Source organism: Odontesthes bonariensis, chromosome 20 (genome assembly GCF_027942865.1).
Source record: "Odontesthes bonariensis isolate fOdoBon6 chromosome 20, fOdoBon6.hap1, whole genome shotgun sequence".
Taxonomy (NCBI): domain Eukaryota; kingdom Metazoa; phylum Chordata; class Actinopteri; order Atheriniformes; family Atherinopsidae; genus Odontesthes; species Odontesthes bonariensis.
Genome location: NC_134525.1, coordinates 32,437,929 through 32,452,855, shown reverse-complemented (window position 1 = coordinate 32,452,855; position 14,927 = coordinate 32,437,929). Strand labels below are relative to the sequence as shown.

Genomic DNA, 14,927 nt, shown 5'->3' with positions numbered 1-14,927 from the left:
GTCTCTTTAAAACTGTCCTATCTATTAAAGACATAAAGAGTAGAGTAGTAGGCCTTCCACCTGACATGCCACCATTAGGAGAGATAGCTCATAAGATGGATGTTAGACCACCTAGGTGGAAAGAGGTTGAGGAGGTAGTCAGGCGTGCAATGGCTTTGTCGGCCCCAGGGCCAAATGGAGTCCCCTACCAGGTTTATAAAAGTGCACCTGATATCCTAAAGTTTCTGTGGAGGCAATTAAGAATAGTTTGGGAGAAACAGTTTATTCCTAGAGCATGGCGTAGGGCAGGAGGCGTTCTGATTCTAAAGGAGAAAGAGTCCTTGGACCTGAGTCGGTTCCGGTTGATCTACACTAAAGATTTTCTTTAGTGTAGTTGCACAGAGATTAGCTAGTTATTTAAAAAATAATAACTTAAAGGTAGGGTAGGAGATCCTGGATTTTGAGTCCAGCGAAACTGCATTTTGAAAATACCTAGGTCAAAAGTCCCAACCCTTTTCTTCACTTTCCCCCCGAAGGCACGCCTCTAGAGTACATGAACGCGCACGAGCACGAAGGTGCACGAGTGCTGTTCTGACAGCAAGCATCGATCGTTGCCGTATTTAGTATTTAGTATATGCTAACTATACGTTTAATAATGCTAGGTGCAAGCCAAGCTGGCTCTAGTTTAGCTTCCTGCCAAGCTTCTGGACGTGTAATTCGTTCACGGAGCAGGGTACGCGCACAGGGGGAAGGAGGGGGAGGGAGGAGCAGATTGCAGTTTGAGAGACGGCATCAGAATCCAATCATCGTTAACGGTCCGTTCAGTATGATTGGATAGTGTTTTTCCTAGATTGTATGTTCTAGAGGCCACTAAAACTTTTCATATTTGTGTCAAAACTTTTAATTAATTGGTTGCAATGGGGGTGTGAAGAGTATTTCAAGCAATATGTAAAAAAATGTTCCAGAAAAAGATCCCCTACCCCACCTTTAATAGATATTACTGTGCAGAAGGCAGGAATACCAGGTTTCGCAGGGTGAATAGAGCACACTAGCATGATTTGGCATCAGATTTAGACAGCCAAGATTGAGAAAAAAGAGTTGCATGTTATATTTCTGGATCTAGCAAATGCATTTGGTTCAGTGCCACATAGCCTTATTTGGAAAGCGTTTGATTATTTTAGAGTGCCTGTTATAGTTGTTAACTTAGTAAGAGCATATTTTCAGGATATTAGACTGTGCCTAAGTACAGCAGGTTTCACAACAGGTTGGCAGAGGCTAGAAATAGGCATTATGGCAGGGTGTGTGATTTCTCCATTAGCATTTACAATGGTGATGGAGATAATTATTAGAGCTTCCAAGTGGGTTGTAGGTGGAGAGAGAGGTCAGGATGGCATGTGCATTACACCAATTAGGGCATACATGGATGATATGACGTTGGTGACTACAACAGTACCATTTATGAAGAGAATACTTAAGAGACTTAACAAAAATCTAAAGTGGGCTGGTATAAAAACCTACTAAGTCTAGAAGTATCTCAATAAGTAGAGGGAAATAAAGTGATAAAAGATTTGTAATAGATGAAGAAAAAATCCCAATAACTAGGGATAAGGCAGTAAGAGTTTAGGTTGGTGGTACCAGGCAGACGTGAATGATGGAAAGCAGGCAGTGCCGTTTGGGAAAGATGTTGCTGAGGGACTGGATAGAATAGATAAATCAGGGCTTCCAGGAAAGTTGAAGCTCTGGTGTCTGCAGTTTGGATTGTTTCCTAGGTTGATGTGGCGGCCACTGTGAGATTCCATTATCTGTTGTACAAAAAATGGAAAGATTAGTTAGTTTTTATATTAGGAAGTGGCTAGGTGTTCCTAGATGCTTAAGTACTGTGGCACTATGGGAAAGGCATACTCCAGCTCCCAGTATCTAGTCTAGTAGAGAAGTTTAAATGTACTAAAGTTAGGACAGAGCTCCTGTTAGCTGGGAGTAAAGATGTGGTAGTTAGTAAGGTGGTTCCAAACCCAACCAAGGGGAGGAAGTGGAAACCAAGATTGGCAGCTCAGGAGGCAGAAGCAACTCTTAGACATACAGAGATTGTGGGTAATGTGCAAATAGGCCGTGGAGGCTTGGGGCTTGGCCCAGGCAAACCGGTGTGGAGTAGAGCAGGTCCCAAAGAGAAGAGAAAACTAGTTGTTGAGCAGGTTCACAGACAGGAGGAAATATTAAGGGGCACAAAGGCAGTCGCTCAGTACAAGCAGGGAGGGTGGTTGAATTGGGAAGGTGTAGAGAAGAAAAAGCTTAGTTGGAAAGAGCTGTGGAGAATGGAGGAAAGGAGTATTAGATTTTTGATAGGGGCAACATATGATGTATTGCCAACTCCCCAGAACCTAAAACTCTGGGTAAATGGAGATCCGTTATGTTCGTTATGTTCAGGTACTGCAACTCTAAGGCATATTTTGTCAGGTTGTAAGGTTAGTCTGTCACAAGGCCGGTATACATGGCGACATGACCAAGTATTAAGAAGCTTAGCTGCAGGTATTGAAGATAAAGGAAGGCAGGTAAACTTAGGAGGGTCCAAGGTACAGAGAGTTGCAATTCAGTTTGTTCAAGAGGGGGAGAAAGTTTATAAGACGATGGGTTTGATGGAATTGGTCAACCAGGCAAGGAAATAGCCTCTACAAATTTAAGGCATGATATAGTCTTGTGGTCTAGGAGTAGAATGAGAGTCTATTTCATAGAGCTGACTGTTCCTTGGGAGCAGTTAATAGCAGAAGCATATGAAAGGAAAAAGCTTAGGTAAATCCAATAAAATCAAATCAAATTAAATTTATTTGTAAATAAATACAAGGACGGAAATAAGTGACATTGCAGAATCTTATTGACTTGATGCCACCGCAAATGCGTGCTGTAATAAGAGCTAAAGGAAGTCCAGCGTAATATTAGTGCGGGACCTTTTTTTTGGACGGGAAGAGTATATTATGTTTTGCAGCTATTGGTCTCCAGACGTCATTCACTTCTCTTACTGTCTGAAAGAGCAACATCTGTCTTTGTAAAGTTATCATAAAGGCTCTTCACCAAAGAAGAAAAAGAACAATTTAGTTGCAAAAGTCTGTTTGTTTGTTTGTTTTAGATTACTCCCATTCTGTATGTCAAGAAACAGGAATAACCTTACAGGTTGCTACTGAATATTTGCAGTCTAACCTGTTGGTCTAATTATTTACTGGTCACATCATGAAGGATGGGAGGAGGCATAAAGCCCTGAATGGAAAGTGCCCAGTTGCTTTGGCGAGCAGATGGTGATACCTAATGGGAGAAACTCAGAACATCTCATATCATGAATATTTCTCAAAAATCCAAACACAATTATATAAAATACAATTATGAATGAATATATGCTACTTTTAATTCATTTTACAAATTGATGATTCATCCTCTTCTGGCTGTGCCCTGCAGACCAACTCCCAGCTCTTCTTCAGACCCTCACTCCCCCTTCTACGTGTGAAGCATGCCAAAGCATAAAGGGACCCCCAGGTTACCCAGGAGCACCAGGTCTCAAAGGCTCCATGGGAAACCCAGGCTATCCTGGCAGCAGTGGTGCTCCAGGTTACCCAGGACCCTCTGGACTGCAGGGTCCTGCAGGCCTCAAAGGTTTGATATGACACAGAAGTACAACCAACATCTCAGCACAGGTTTTTGTTATCTGTACTTTAGTAACTTTAACCTCTCAAGAAAGCATTATCTCATCAACTGTGACAAAGAGATTTCCAGTCTGGTTCTCTGCTGATGGAAAAAGGCAGTAAGTAACAACACATCATTATGAGCAAAAGCTAGAACAAAATTTACTGCTGTTTTTAATCAACCATGAGATCAAAACAGCGCCAATGACTGACAAATTTAACGTGTTGATGTTCACTGTTCCCCATAAAACACGATTATCAAACATGGAACATCAGTGAAAATCAACAGAGCAAAAGACAACAAATACAGCAAACTTTGAATGAGCTGTCTGTGATTAATCATCACGTCAAGACAGAGATTGGCTAATCAGCCGTGGAACATGTACCTCATCACTACTGTGCAGGATTTTACATGTTAGATCAATAGAAAAGCAACTTTAGGTATGACACGGTTGGTTGAAAACACTGAGGAAAGAGACAGAAATACTATATGTCCTGAATGTAATTCTATATGTGTACTCATCCCACACTTTGCGGTGTCAGTTGTAGTTGGTTGGTTGGATGAAAGAGTCTTCATATTTAAGTTCTGCAATGATGAAAGACAACTTTTAAAAAAATATATTGCAGGCCTTTCATTGATATAACTGGGATTAGGGAACTTAAAATATGTAGAATGTTCCAGGCAGGGAGATACTGCCAAGTTGCCTTTTGGGAATTTTAGGATCCATCTATATAAAACTTCTGTATTGGATTGTAAGCTTATGCTACGTTAATTTTATCAGTTTAATCCATCTTACTTCTTTGTAGAAGAAAAAAATAGTCCTCCTTCAAGCTTTTTGTGAGAGTTTTTGCTTCAGTTTTGACATGTAATTTTGCTCCTTCTGTAAGCAAATAAATGGAAGATTTGTCAGATATGTCTGAGAGATGTACCCTCATGCCACCTCCCTTAGTGCTTATCTGGATTAAACTTCACACTTTTATGACTGAACAGACCAGACAGATCAAACATCTACCTGTCCATTTTGATATTTCTTTCCAGTGAAATTTGCTGCTTTATGTTCTCAGCTCTGAGCACCCTTTAAGGTCTTTCTGAGTCAATCTGTGATATAGGAGATATTATTGGTTCCAACTTCATAAATATTACAGACTGTGGTGATTAATTGGCTTTTATTTCATTTAAATCAAGTGGGTTTTTTATTAGACTATTAGACACTGCCCTCCAACTCTGCTAAATATTTGCACACTATCATACTAAACTAAGAAAATGAAACACTACATGTCATCTTAGTCAGTGTGTGTTAGCATTTAGCACAAAGCACCATGCCAATGAACAGACTTACAAAGCCAACAACTCGTTACTGTGTCAAATGCTTTACTATGTGTCCTGCTTCAAAGTTCTATAAAAATGGCTGGTATAATAATGTGACACTTTACTAAAACCCTGTCCAGCGTTGCACACTCCAAGATCTGACAACACAGATATCCCTCAGCAAAGAAAAATATCCATGTACTTTACTACTGAGATACTTGCACATTTCGATATTTACTCTCAAGCCAACTTACCGCTTTTCAAAATCGGTGACAGCACATCCAACTGTACTTTTATCCATCTACACAAAGTTAATAAAACCTTTAATAAAGGCTATTTCTGAGACAAAGTCAATTTCAAATATTAGATCAAATTGTTGTTCTATTGTCAGCTTCTTATCATTTGAAAAGCCATTATAAACGCTTCTATAAACAGTTTTAGACCTATAAATAACAAACAGTGCGTCAACACATAATATCAATGCCTAGTACAAATCTGCCACAGTTATCATGACCATCATATGCTCTGATTGGATAAAACCTGATCGGTGGGCTGTCCATCAGCCTCTGGCTCGCAACTTATGTTCAACAAAGGTGACGAGCAGCAAATCTAGTCACTTTTAAGACAAACATTAGCAGTTCTGCCCTGCAACAGCAACGTCTCTCCTCTGCTAGAGAAACACCTCTCAGCTGTGAGGCTGTCTGTGGAGAAACGGAGCATTAACACCTGTTTTGCTGCGTGTACACCAAGGGCGACCTACGAGTCCTTAAGGTGTATTTAACCCTACCTCCGACGCATGGCTTGTGCCTACGTCATTGTGCACGCCCAGCATTTTATGTGTTTCGTGTGATGCTCTGCCACTAGGCCACGCCCCCTGAACTCGGCTTCAGGCGACATGGGTCACTAACACGCCAAGCGTTCACATTGCTCGACGCAGGTCGAAGGTGCAATTTGGACACGCTAAGGTAGCGGGTCGCAGTGTGAAAGGGGCTTATGATTTCCGGCGCTCAGTTAGCGTAGGTCGCTCTTGGTGTACACAAGGCATTAGATGTTCTCATTGTGTGGTGATGTCCTTGTGGTTTCTATGCTGCGTCCAAAAAAAATGCAAAAGTCAATCTGTAGTTTGACCCCAGCTTCCTGCCACAGTCCAAAAACATGTCTGCTAGGTTGACTGGTGATTTTAAAGTGACAGCAGGTGTGAGTGTAAGTGTACATGGTTATTTGTCAGCCCTGCGATAGACAGGTGAGCTGTACAGGCTGTACCCCTCCCATCACCCAATGGCAGCTGAGATAGGCTCCAGCCCATAAATGACTCTGAATTGGCTGCATCAGAATCAGAATGCCTTTATTGTCATTATACATGGAACAACGAAATTTAAAGCCACCAAAAACAGTGCAAAGAGAGTGTGAATATAAAAAATATATAAGTAATGTAAAAAAGGGAAGGGTGTAAGATGCACAGTTTTTTGATGCCGTAATAAAATAAATAAAATAAAATATGGTGTTAGTGTAATAGATAAAATAAAATAAAATAAGGTTCAAGTATGTGGATATATTGCACACAACAGTGTTTGTCCATAATTTTTGAATATTGCACATGAATAGGGATTGTCCAAAGGGAAGGGAAGATCAGTGTGTAGCCACACATAGCGTTATATATACACTTATATGGGGTATAAGGGCTGTGCAAAGGCCGCAAAAAACCTTGAAGCTGACCACATGTTAGTCTTAATAGGTCACTTTACAGTCCTAATTTCAGACTCGTTTTAGTCTGATGACAGCAACAGGAAAAAGATTGTTGAGAACTGGACTGTATTAATATTGTAGCGTTATTGGGCATTTATATATGTATTAAATATAAGGATTTCTAAGATGTTCTCACAGTCTCAATAAACCTTAAACCTCGAATATAGGGTACCACCTCGCTGTTGTTGGAGGACAACAGTTAAAATCTTACGATCCTGGTATGTTAAATTAATAATCAATTAATAATCAGTCTCATATCTCGCTACTTTCGTGAAAGTTCTCGTTTGGTTGGACAGACATTACGTAAAGGAAGCATACGACACAATCTGTGATTATAACATATATATAGATATATGAACTGTTTATTAAAATGATATGACCAAAGACATGAACCTTAAACAAACAGGAGATGCATTGAATATGGGTGATTATATAAAACACTTAGTGAATGGAAAATAAAATATGGGGAATGGGGAGATACTGGATGTATTCAAATAGTTTGGGTTGGCTGACTACTTGACGCTAAATACTGACATTTCGGATTAATTTATCATTCTGTGAAAGCCTCGAGACATCCATCAAACCCACTTTAAGGTGAAAACGGGTCGGTCTTACTGTGCTGAAGTTCTGCTTAGTCAGCTCGGAACACGGCAGGTAGTGGCCACGCAGTCCGAGGGGTTTTCTCTGCGTTCTGCTCCCAGGGGCCTTCCTCAGTCGTGGATTACTTCAGCGGATTTTGCAGCGGCCTAGACGGTTGTTGCTCTTCACCGGGAAACGGGAACGCTGGTGCCGAGGGCTTCACCGTCCGAGTGTCAGTGGGTCCGTTGCTTCTCTGATGAACTTAAGTTCACAGAAGATTAATAAAAGGTTGCTTGGGTTGGCTTTCTGGGTAGGAAAACTTCATTCTGTTCTTATCTTTGTTCGGGTCTTTCTTTCTCGTCTCCGGGGTCTCACTGGGTTCTGGAGGGCTTCCTCCTGTCGTCTTCTGCATCGCTCATCCTCTCGTCTTTCCGCTCTCTCCTGAGGTTATGGGAAACTCCCAAACTCTGGTGAGCTCTTCTTCTCTTTTCAAGTCATCTCCAAATCTCTGAAAACCTGAACAACTGAAAGTCAGAACAATTCTCTCTGAGCAACTGTGATCTGCGTTCTGAACTGTGGTCGGATTCGCGGGGTCCGTGGTTTGACTGTCGGAGGCGGAGCATGACGTAAGCTTACACTACTCTTCAGCCAATGATATGCCTGAACTGTGGTGAGTCTGCCTGGGGTCTCTGTGTGAGGTGATTTGTTCAGCGTCTTTAAAGAGACTTCTGAATAAAACAAAGAAACTATTTCTCCATTACTCCCATCTCATAGAACATTTGTCTCGGTGATTCTGAAAACACCACATCTTGTTAAGATAAGCAGATTAAAGATATAACATAGACTTGCAATATAAAGACATCAAAATAACACACAACGTAATTGATGATTATGACTTTCAAAATTCACATGAATATCTATGAAATTGTGACATATGAATAGTGAACCACACAATGTTAATTTTCTGTGTTAACAATGGGGATACCAAACAAATACCAAATAGATACCGAAGGGACATCGTTAGAAGTTAAATTGTTGCATATATCTTGTCCATTTTACTGAGCCCATGTGTTCAACTATTCAACACTACAGACCACTAGGGGGCAATGTGGTTCCATCGGCTGGTTGCGCATTTTCCCACAAGATCAGTTCTTTGTCAATATTTAAGCCAGAATCGTACAAATTGTCTCTATATGCGTCTTGTGATCAAGCTGGAAACCTGAAAGAACTTGTATGAAGTTGTCAAACACATTTAATATAGTTTTAAGATTCGACTAAAAGTGCGTCTTAGGAAAGTATTTTCAGTTCGTATGTAGCCATCTGGTCTCTTCTCTGGTGAAAAGGGAGTTAAAGTATCAACTTCGATTTATGGTCCAGATAAGATAGTAAGGTCTCCCACTTTTCCAAAAGAAGAGTTCTTTGTTAATTTGAGCTTATTTCAATTTATGGCGAGTGTGTGTTGCTAGTTCGACTCCCAAAAAAAGCTTTCAAAGGGCCGAAGGTCGTTGTAAATTAGGCAGTTTCTGTCTCTCTTTCCTTGGTGGAAAAGAATTGAAGATCTGTTTTTTATCCACATACGTAAACATCCCCCAATAGGAATGTTGGTATCGTCAGAGGTTGAAGAACTCTTAATCCACACGGCACTGTGACTGCTACAATATATAGTAAGTGTGAGCACAGTCTGGGAGAAGTAAACGGGTGTAAATGAGCGGCAGAGGCAGAATGCACATGAGATGATGACTTTCTAGATATATTAATTTCCTGGTGGTAGCATCTAGCAACATATAATGACTTTTTCGGAGGTCTTTAGCTACTTTGCATTGGAAGTAGCCAGCAATGCCTTCCAGTACAGAGCCAAGATGGGGACCACTGAGCGTTGTAAAGTGTTCCATGCTCAACACCTTGACTGTTATTAGTACACCATGTATTTATGCTCTTATAGCAGGTGTGTGAACAGGACAACATGTTTTGAAACATAGTTGCTATCACTAAACTAAATTCATGTTGTTCAGACCAGCAAATTCTTGCCATTACTTAGTTTGATGTTTCTACTTGTAAAGCAACACCCAGACTACATTCATGATACAAACCGATCAAACTATAGAAGAGAATCATCTGTGCTATAGTTTGTGATGAAAGCATACAGACCACAGAACTGGAACAGCTGGTGTAAAGCGAATGGAGGATTTTGCTTTCTTCAGCTCTAAGTGAGATGTAGACTGCAATGCTGTTTTTTAATACAGACACATCATGTCCCCAGGTGACACTGGACCAAGAGGGCCCAAAGGCAGCAAAGGAGAGAGTTACCATGGACCTCCAGGACCACCTGGACAGCCAGGTATGCTGTCACCCTGCTCTTTAAATGATCTTGACTTATTAAACCATTCTGAGGAGTTGAACCTATGTCAGACACCCAAACACTGTGTTGACAGATCTTCAGATTTTCAGATCTTTGCATCAGTGCATTAAAGACAAATATGCGTGAGGGTTGGTTTACTTACATTTTTAATACCCCGCCATATATTTTTCTATGGAGGCCTTGATACCTTTGTCATAAGTCATGCTGTATGAGTAATTGTAATTTATGATGCAGCTTGTGTTATTTTTAATTTAAGAACTGTAATCTAATTTAATGGCACTTTTTATTTTCTTTCCATTTATCAAGCTGAATGTCACTGATAAATGTTGTCTTTATTTTGTCTCTCATTTTCCCCACAGGGATTCAGGGTCCTCGTGGGTTTGATGGAATTGGTCAACCAGGCAATCAGGGAATTCCTGGAAAACCGGGTCCACCAGGGGATCCTGGTAAACGCGGCAGCCAGGGGCTTCCAGGGGTTTGTGATCCCTCCATGTGTTATCAGACCTACAACCTCAGGGAACATTACAGCAAAGGACCGAACGTCTGACCACACAGGAAAGGGAGGCTGGTTCTGACTTACACAAGTGTTTTGAGGAATCCATTTTTTGTATCACTGCTGACTTGTTCAAAATAAGAGTGTGGAGTTTTCTACAGGCAGATGTAACCGGTGTCAAACTGAGTTAAACAGTTGTAACTGTGTAAAAGTGAAACAGTCAGGGCACTGATCCAAGATAATTGGATTTATGATCAAAGACGTTTAGTGGGTAAGCTGCAAAGTGTACTGTGATGCCCGTCTGAACAGCAGGTTTGAGTTATAACTCAAGCTGATCACCAAAATGGTTGGAACTCAGATGGTGTGAATTTGTTTTTTATCTTTCAAACAAGAAACTTATGATTCTGAATAGCATTGAAAATAGCTACCTCTGCCAATTCTGAGTTGTGTTTTAACTAGAAGAAACTAAAAATTCTGCTAGTCATTTAAAATGGCCTAAATCTGACCTAAATATCCTCAACAAAAAGCTAAAAGTACAAATAAATACAACAAATAATAAAATTAGGGCTCATGAGGCAAATAGATAACAACTTGAATCTCCTACTTATAACAAAGCCATTCTCGAGCAGTCTTACTTAAAGGCGGGGTAGGGGATCTTTTTCTGGAGCATTTTTTTACATATTGCTTGAAATACTCTTCACACCCCCATTGCAACTAATTAATTAAAAGTTTTGACACAAATATGAAAAGTTTTAGTGGCCTCTAGAACGTACAATCTAGGAAAAACAGTATCCAATCATACTGAACGGACCGTTAACGATGATTGGATACTGATGCCGTCTATCAAACTGCAATCTGCTCCTCCCTCCCCCTCCCTCCCCCTCCTTCCCCCTGTGCACGTACCCTGCTCCGTGAACGAATTATGCGTCCAGAAGCTTGGCAGGAAGCTAAACTAGAGCCAGCTTGGCTTGCACCTAGCATTATTAAACGTATAGTTAGCATATACTAAATACGGCAACGATCGATGCTTGCTGTCAGAACAGCGCTCGTGCACCTTCGTGCTCGTGCGTGTTCATGTACTCTAGAGGCGTGCCTTCGGGGGGAAAGTGAAGAAAAGGGTTGGGACTTTTTACCTGTGTATTTTCAAAATGCAGCTTCGCTGGACTCAAAATCCAGGATCTCCTACCCTACCTTTAATGCAATAATCACTTTAAAATGCACTTAATAGAAATGGGCTATATTAGCCAATATGGCATGCTTGATAGCTGTGGTTCTTTAACTTTAAATCAAGCAGTCAGGGTTATTATTGGCTTCAGTGTAGTGGTGCTTCTGAGAAATGCTTGTGAATGCACATCCACACACACCACATACCTTGATGATGAAGTGAGATAGGTCACCATGAAGGAACAGGATATTCCATTTTTACAAGATTGCCATGTGAAAGATCAGATAAAAGCTTGGTTGCAGTAAGTGTTCTAAAAAAAGTTCATGAGCCTATGAAAAAAAAAGGAAGACATCAGAAGTAACGCACAGTATATGTCCACTCACCCCTCCAACTAGTCTATAGTCAGCAGTGCCTTGTTTTACTGTCAGCCATATTTCCATCACCTACTATGTACAGAGCATGAGAGACTGTGCTAATATATAACTGTGATGGGCAGTGTTGTAATAATCCCATTGCTGTACTTTTACCTGTCATATATGTTTTCAAGTTTATCAATATTATATAGACTTATTTTGCATTGCCTCTGTGTGTATGTGGATTACTGTAAAATAGTGTCCTTATTGTACCTCATCTGTAGAAAGAACCAGGCCTTGACAACTCAACCAGACATAGATTATTGTCAAACTATATGGCTTTATATTTGCATCCCATTTTGTTTGAGAAATAAGCTTCCATTTCCATGTGCTCCCATGTCATTTGCAGCCGAAATTTAGTCCAAGATTCGTCTTAATTTACCTGCTGTCATTTTTCATTCGCAGTATTGTGCATTCCTCACCACTCTAATGGTTTAAGCTCAACTTTCTTTGATTATGTGTTTTTAATTCCCTTATTATTACTGCTAACTTTCACTCAATCATTTAACTGGTTACTGAAAACTTGCTGAACTACTGTTTTACATTAAAAGCCCCTCAGCAGGGTAGAGAAATATTTCAATCTTCAATTACCTTTTATTCAATAAACCGTCATTTTTCAGATGAAGAAACAGTCTCGCATCTTGGCTGTTAACCTCCCAGCTTTTTTGTTTTCAGTTCATCAATTAAAAATTAATCTGGCAGGTTTTATGTCATCAAGGAGCTCCAACAATTTTGCAAAGACTTGTAAATAAATTTAGTGTCTCACTTTGTGGTGTGATCAGGCCTTAAGCTTTTGGCCTGTCCTCAGTTGCTGTAGCCCTACAGCTTTCTGTTTGATCGGCTGCCCAGATTCTTTCACACTTAACACCACTTGAATATTAAAACGATGAACAAGCCACTCATAAAAAGTTGACACAGTATGGGAAATGCAAATTACAATGCTACAGTGCCTCTGTTCCAGTGCAGACAGTATGAATCCAAGCTATTTTATGTTCTTTATCCTCAACTTAATTACAGTTGTTAACTTACATCCTTTCTTACGTTTAAGGCTGCAACACTTTCCCAAAATTGGAATGGGGGCAATTAATGCTAGTGATGAGAAAGAGTAAGAGTCTTTGAGGAACAAATATGTTCAGAGGATCTCCAGTTTGTCCAAAACTGTGTGAGAAAATCCTGTAAGTGTTTAAAAACACTGGGCCTCATGCAACAACCGTCTGTACGAACAGATCTGTTCTTAAAGCAATACAATGTAACTTCTCAAAAAGTCCATTATGGAACTCCCCCTACAGACTTGGAGGTAATGTACGGTTACACTGTCGTAAATACAACACCCTTTCGCTTTCACGTTTCACGTTTGTTGACGAACCGGCGAGGAGTCAGAAGGTGCAAGCTATGTCGACCGAGAAGGTAAAGCCCCATACACACACGTCGCTGCTATTTACTCGCTCGGCGAGGAGGCGAGTAGGCGAGGAGAGTACAAGCGATGCGATGTGGGCGGATTCCGAGATGAACATATTTCAACTTCTAGCGACGCGAGTAAAGCGAGTAAAAGCGAGTAGCCAATTAAAATGCAGAATACAGATTATTGACAGATGACGTTCCCCCAGTTTTCTCCATACAGTGGCCACCCAACTTCTACACACCAAGTCAGCAAAAGCACCCAAGCGAGTGGCGAGTAGGCGAGTGAGCGAGTAGCGAGTAAATAGCAGCGACGTGTGTGTATGGGGCTTAAGAGTAATCAAATGTACCTGGGAGCGTGAGAGGGTAGGTGTGCCAGAAAACAAGTCGAAGTACTTCCGCTCAGCTCCCGGCCGGTCCAGCAAAGTTACATAGCGCAGTTTTTCCAACTCAGACCCCCGAAGGGCATAGGAGACAGGCCAATCGTAATATTAAAACTCATTCTAGCTTTTCTTTCTTTCAAGCTGTTATTTTAAGGTAGAAATGTTACATAGTATTACTTTTGCGTACGAGTGATTTAAAAGACCTTGCGCATTCACCAATTTTTTCGTATTTTAAGTTCTTTCTATTCACTGGCTGGTCCATTATTTTTTTTTTCCTTTAGCACAAGTTTCTTGTGTTTACCTTGAATCAGGTACAAACAGAATTTACGAGTGATCCAGACCTGTCGTACGAGTTTTGGAAAATGGTTGGCTGTTATTTGAATCAAGTTTGCTTGACTAATGGATTGTGTATTTAATTACTTTGAAGAAAACATAAATAAATATACATTATACCCCATAATGATGCTGACATTATTCTGTTTGACTTAAATTATGCACTAATTGAAGGTTTATTTGACTCTGTATATAACAAGGTCAATGGAAAGCGTAACCAGCGGCTGACTTTCTACTTTTGGATGCCTTTGCACGTCAGGCTTTTGGAAGAGAGTGTGTGTTCCGAGAACACCTAGAAATCCTTGAGGAGACAGACGAATGGCTGACATCGATTAGATTGCCAAGGACTGTGCTGCTGCAAATATGCAGCTTGCTAGAGCCACAACTCCAGAGAGAAACACGCTGATCAAACCCAATTCCACCACACGTCCAGGTCCTCACCACCCCTGGATTTTTGGCCACTGGAACCTTTCAGAGGGAGATTGGAGACAGATCGGGGGTGTCCCAGTCCTCTGTGAGTCGTGCGCTCCCCTTGGTCATCAAAGCTCTCATCAGTTTATCACCCATGGTACATCAAATTCCCATACACTGCTGTCCAACAAGTACAAATTAAGAGGGACTTTCATCCCGTGGCTGGACTGCCAAACATAATCGGAGCACAAGACACATATACGCATCAAAGCACCCGTGCTGTCGTGGAGCGCACTGAGCTGAAGGCCAGGTGGGTGTCTCGATACAGCGGGGGGCAAACTGCTCTATAGCCCAGAGAAGGCATGCCAGATATTGCCATGAACGAGGGTCTCCACCTGAACCAGCCCAGGCAGACAAGAAGCTGTGGTGCCAGAAGACCCCCCTCATGGACCACCCCATCAAAGAGCCATCATGATGAGGCAACAACTGATTGCACGGCTTTAGTTGCAGTCATCGATCGCCTGCCTATGGCAAGACTTTTTTTTTTTTTTTAGCAGATCCCGTAATTCCACTGCTGACTCTGCTGAAAATGACAGATTTTCCTTTCTGGATCTCTGAAAGCAGAACTTCAGTCTTAGAACCCCTAAAGTTGTTCTTTTTGCACCTCGATGCCATTCTCATGATCCAACAC

The 14,927-nt window shown here is 41.0% G+C and overlaps 1 protein-coding gene across 1 annotated transcript in view; it reads left to right on the top strand.

Annotated features, from left to right (window-relative positions):
* The window catches only part of LOC142369833 (uncharacterized), a 130,590-nt gene extending 116,649 nt beyond the window's left edge, over positions 1-13,941 (top strand). Inside the window, exons 18-20 of the mRNA XM_075452232.1 lie at positions 3,424-3,618; positions 9,542-9,619; positions 10,000-13,941. Coding sequence (XP_075308347.1) covers positions 3,424-3,618; positions 9,542-9,619; positions 10,000-10,187 — 461 coding nt within the window. The 3' untranslated portion in view covers positions 10,188-13,941. The remainder of the gene's footprint in view (positions 1-3,423; positions 3,619-9,541; positions 9,620-9,999) is intronic.
* Positions 13,942-14,927: the final 986 nt, after the last annotated feature.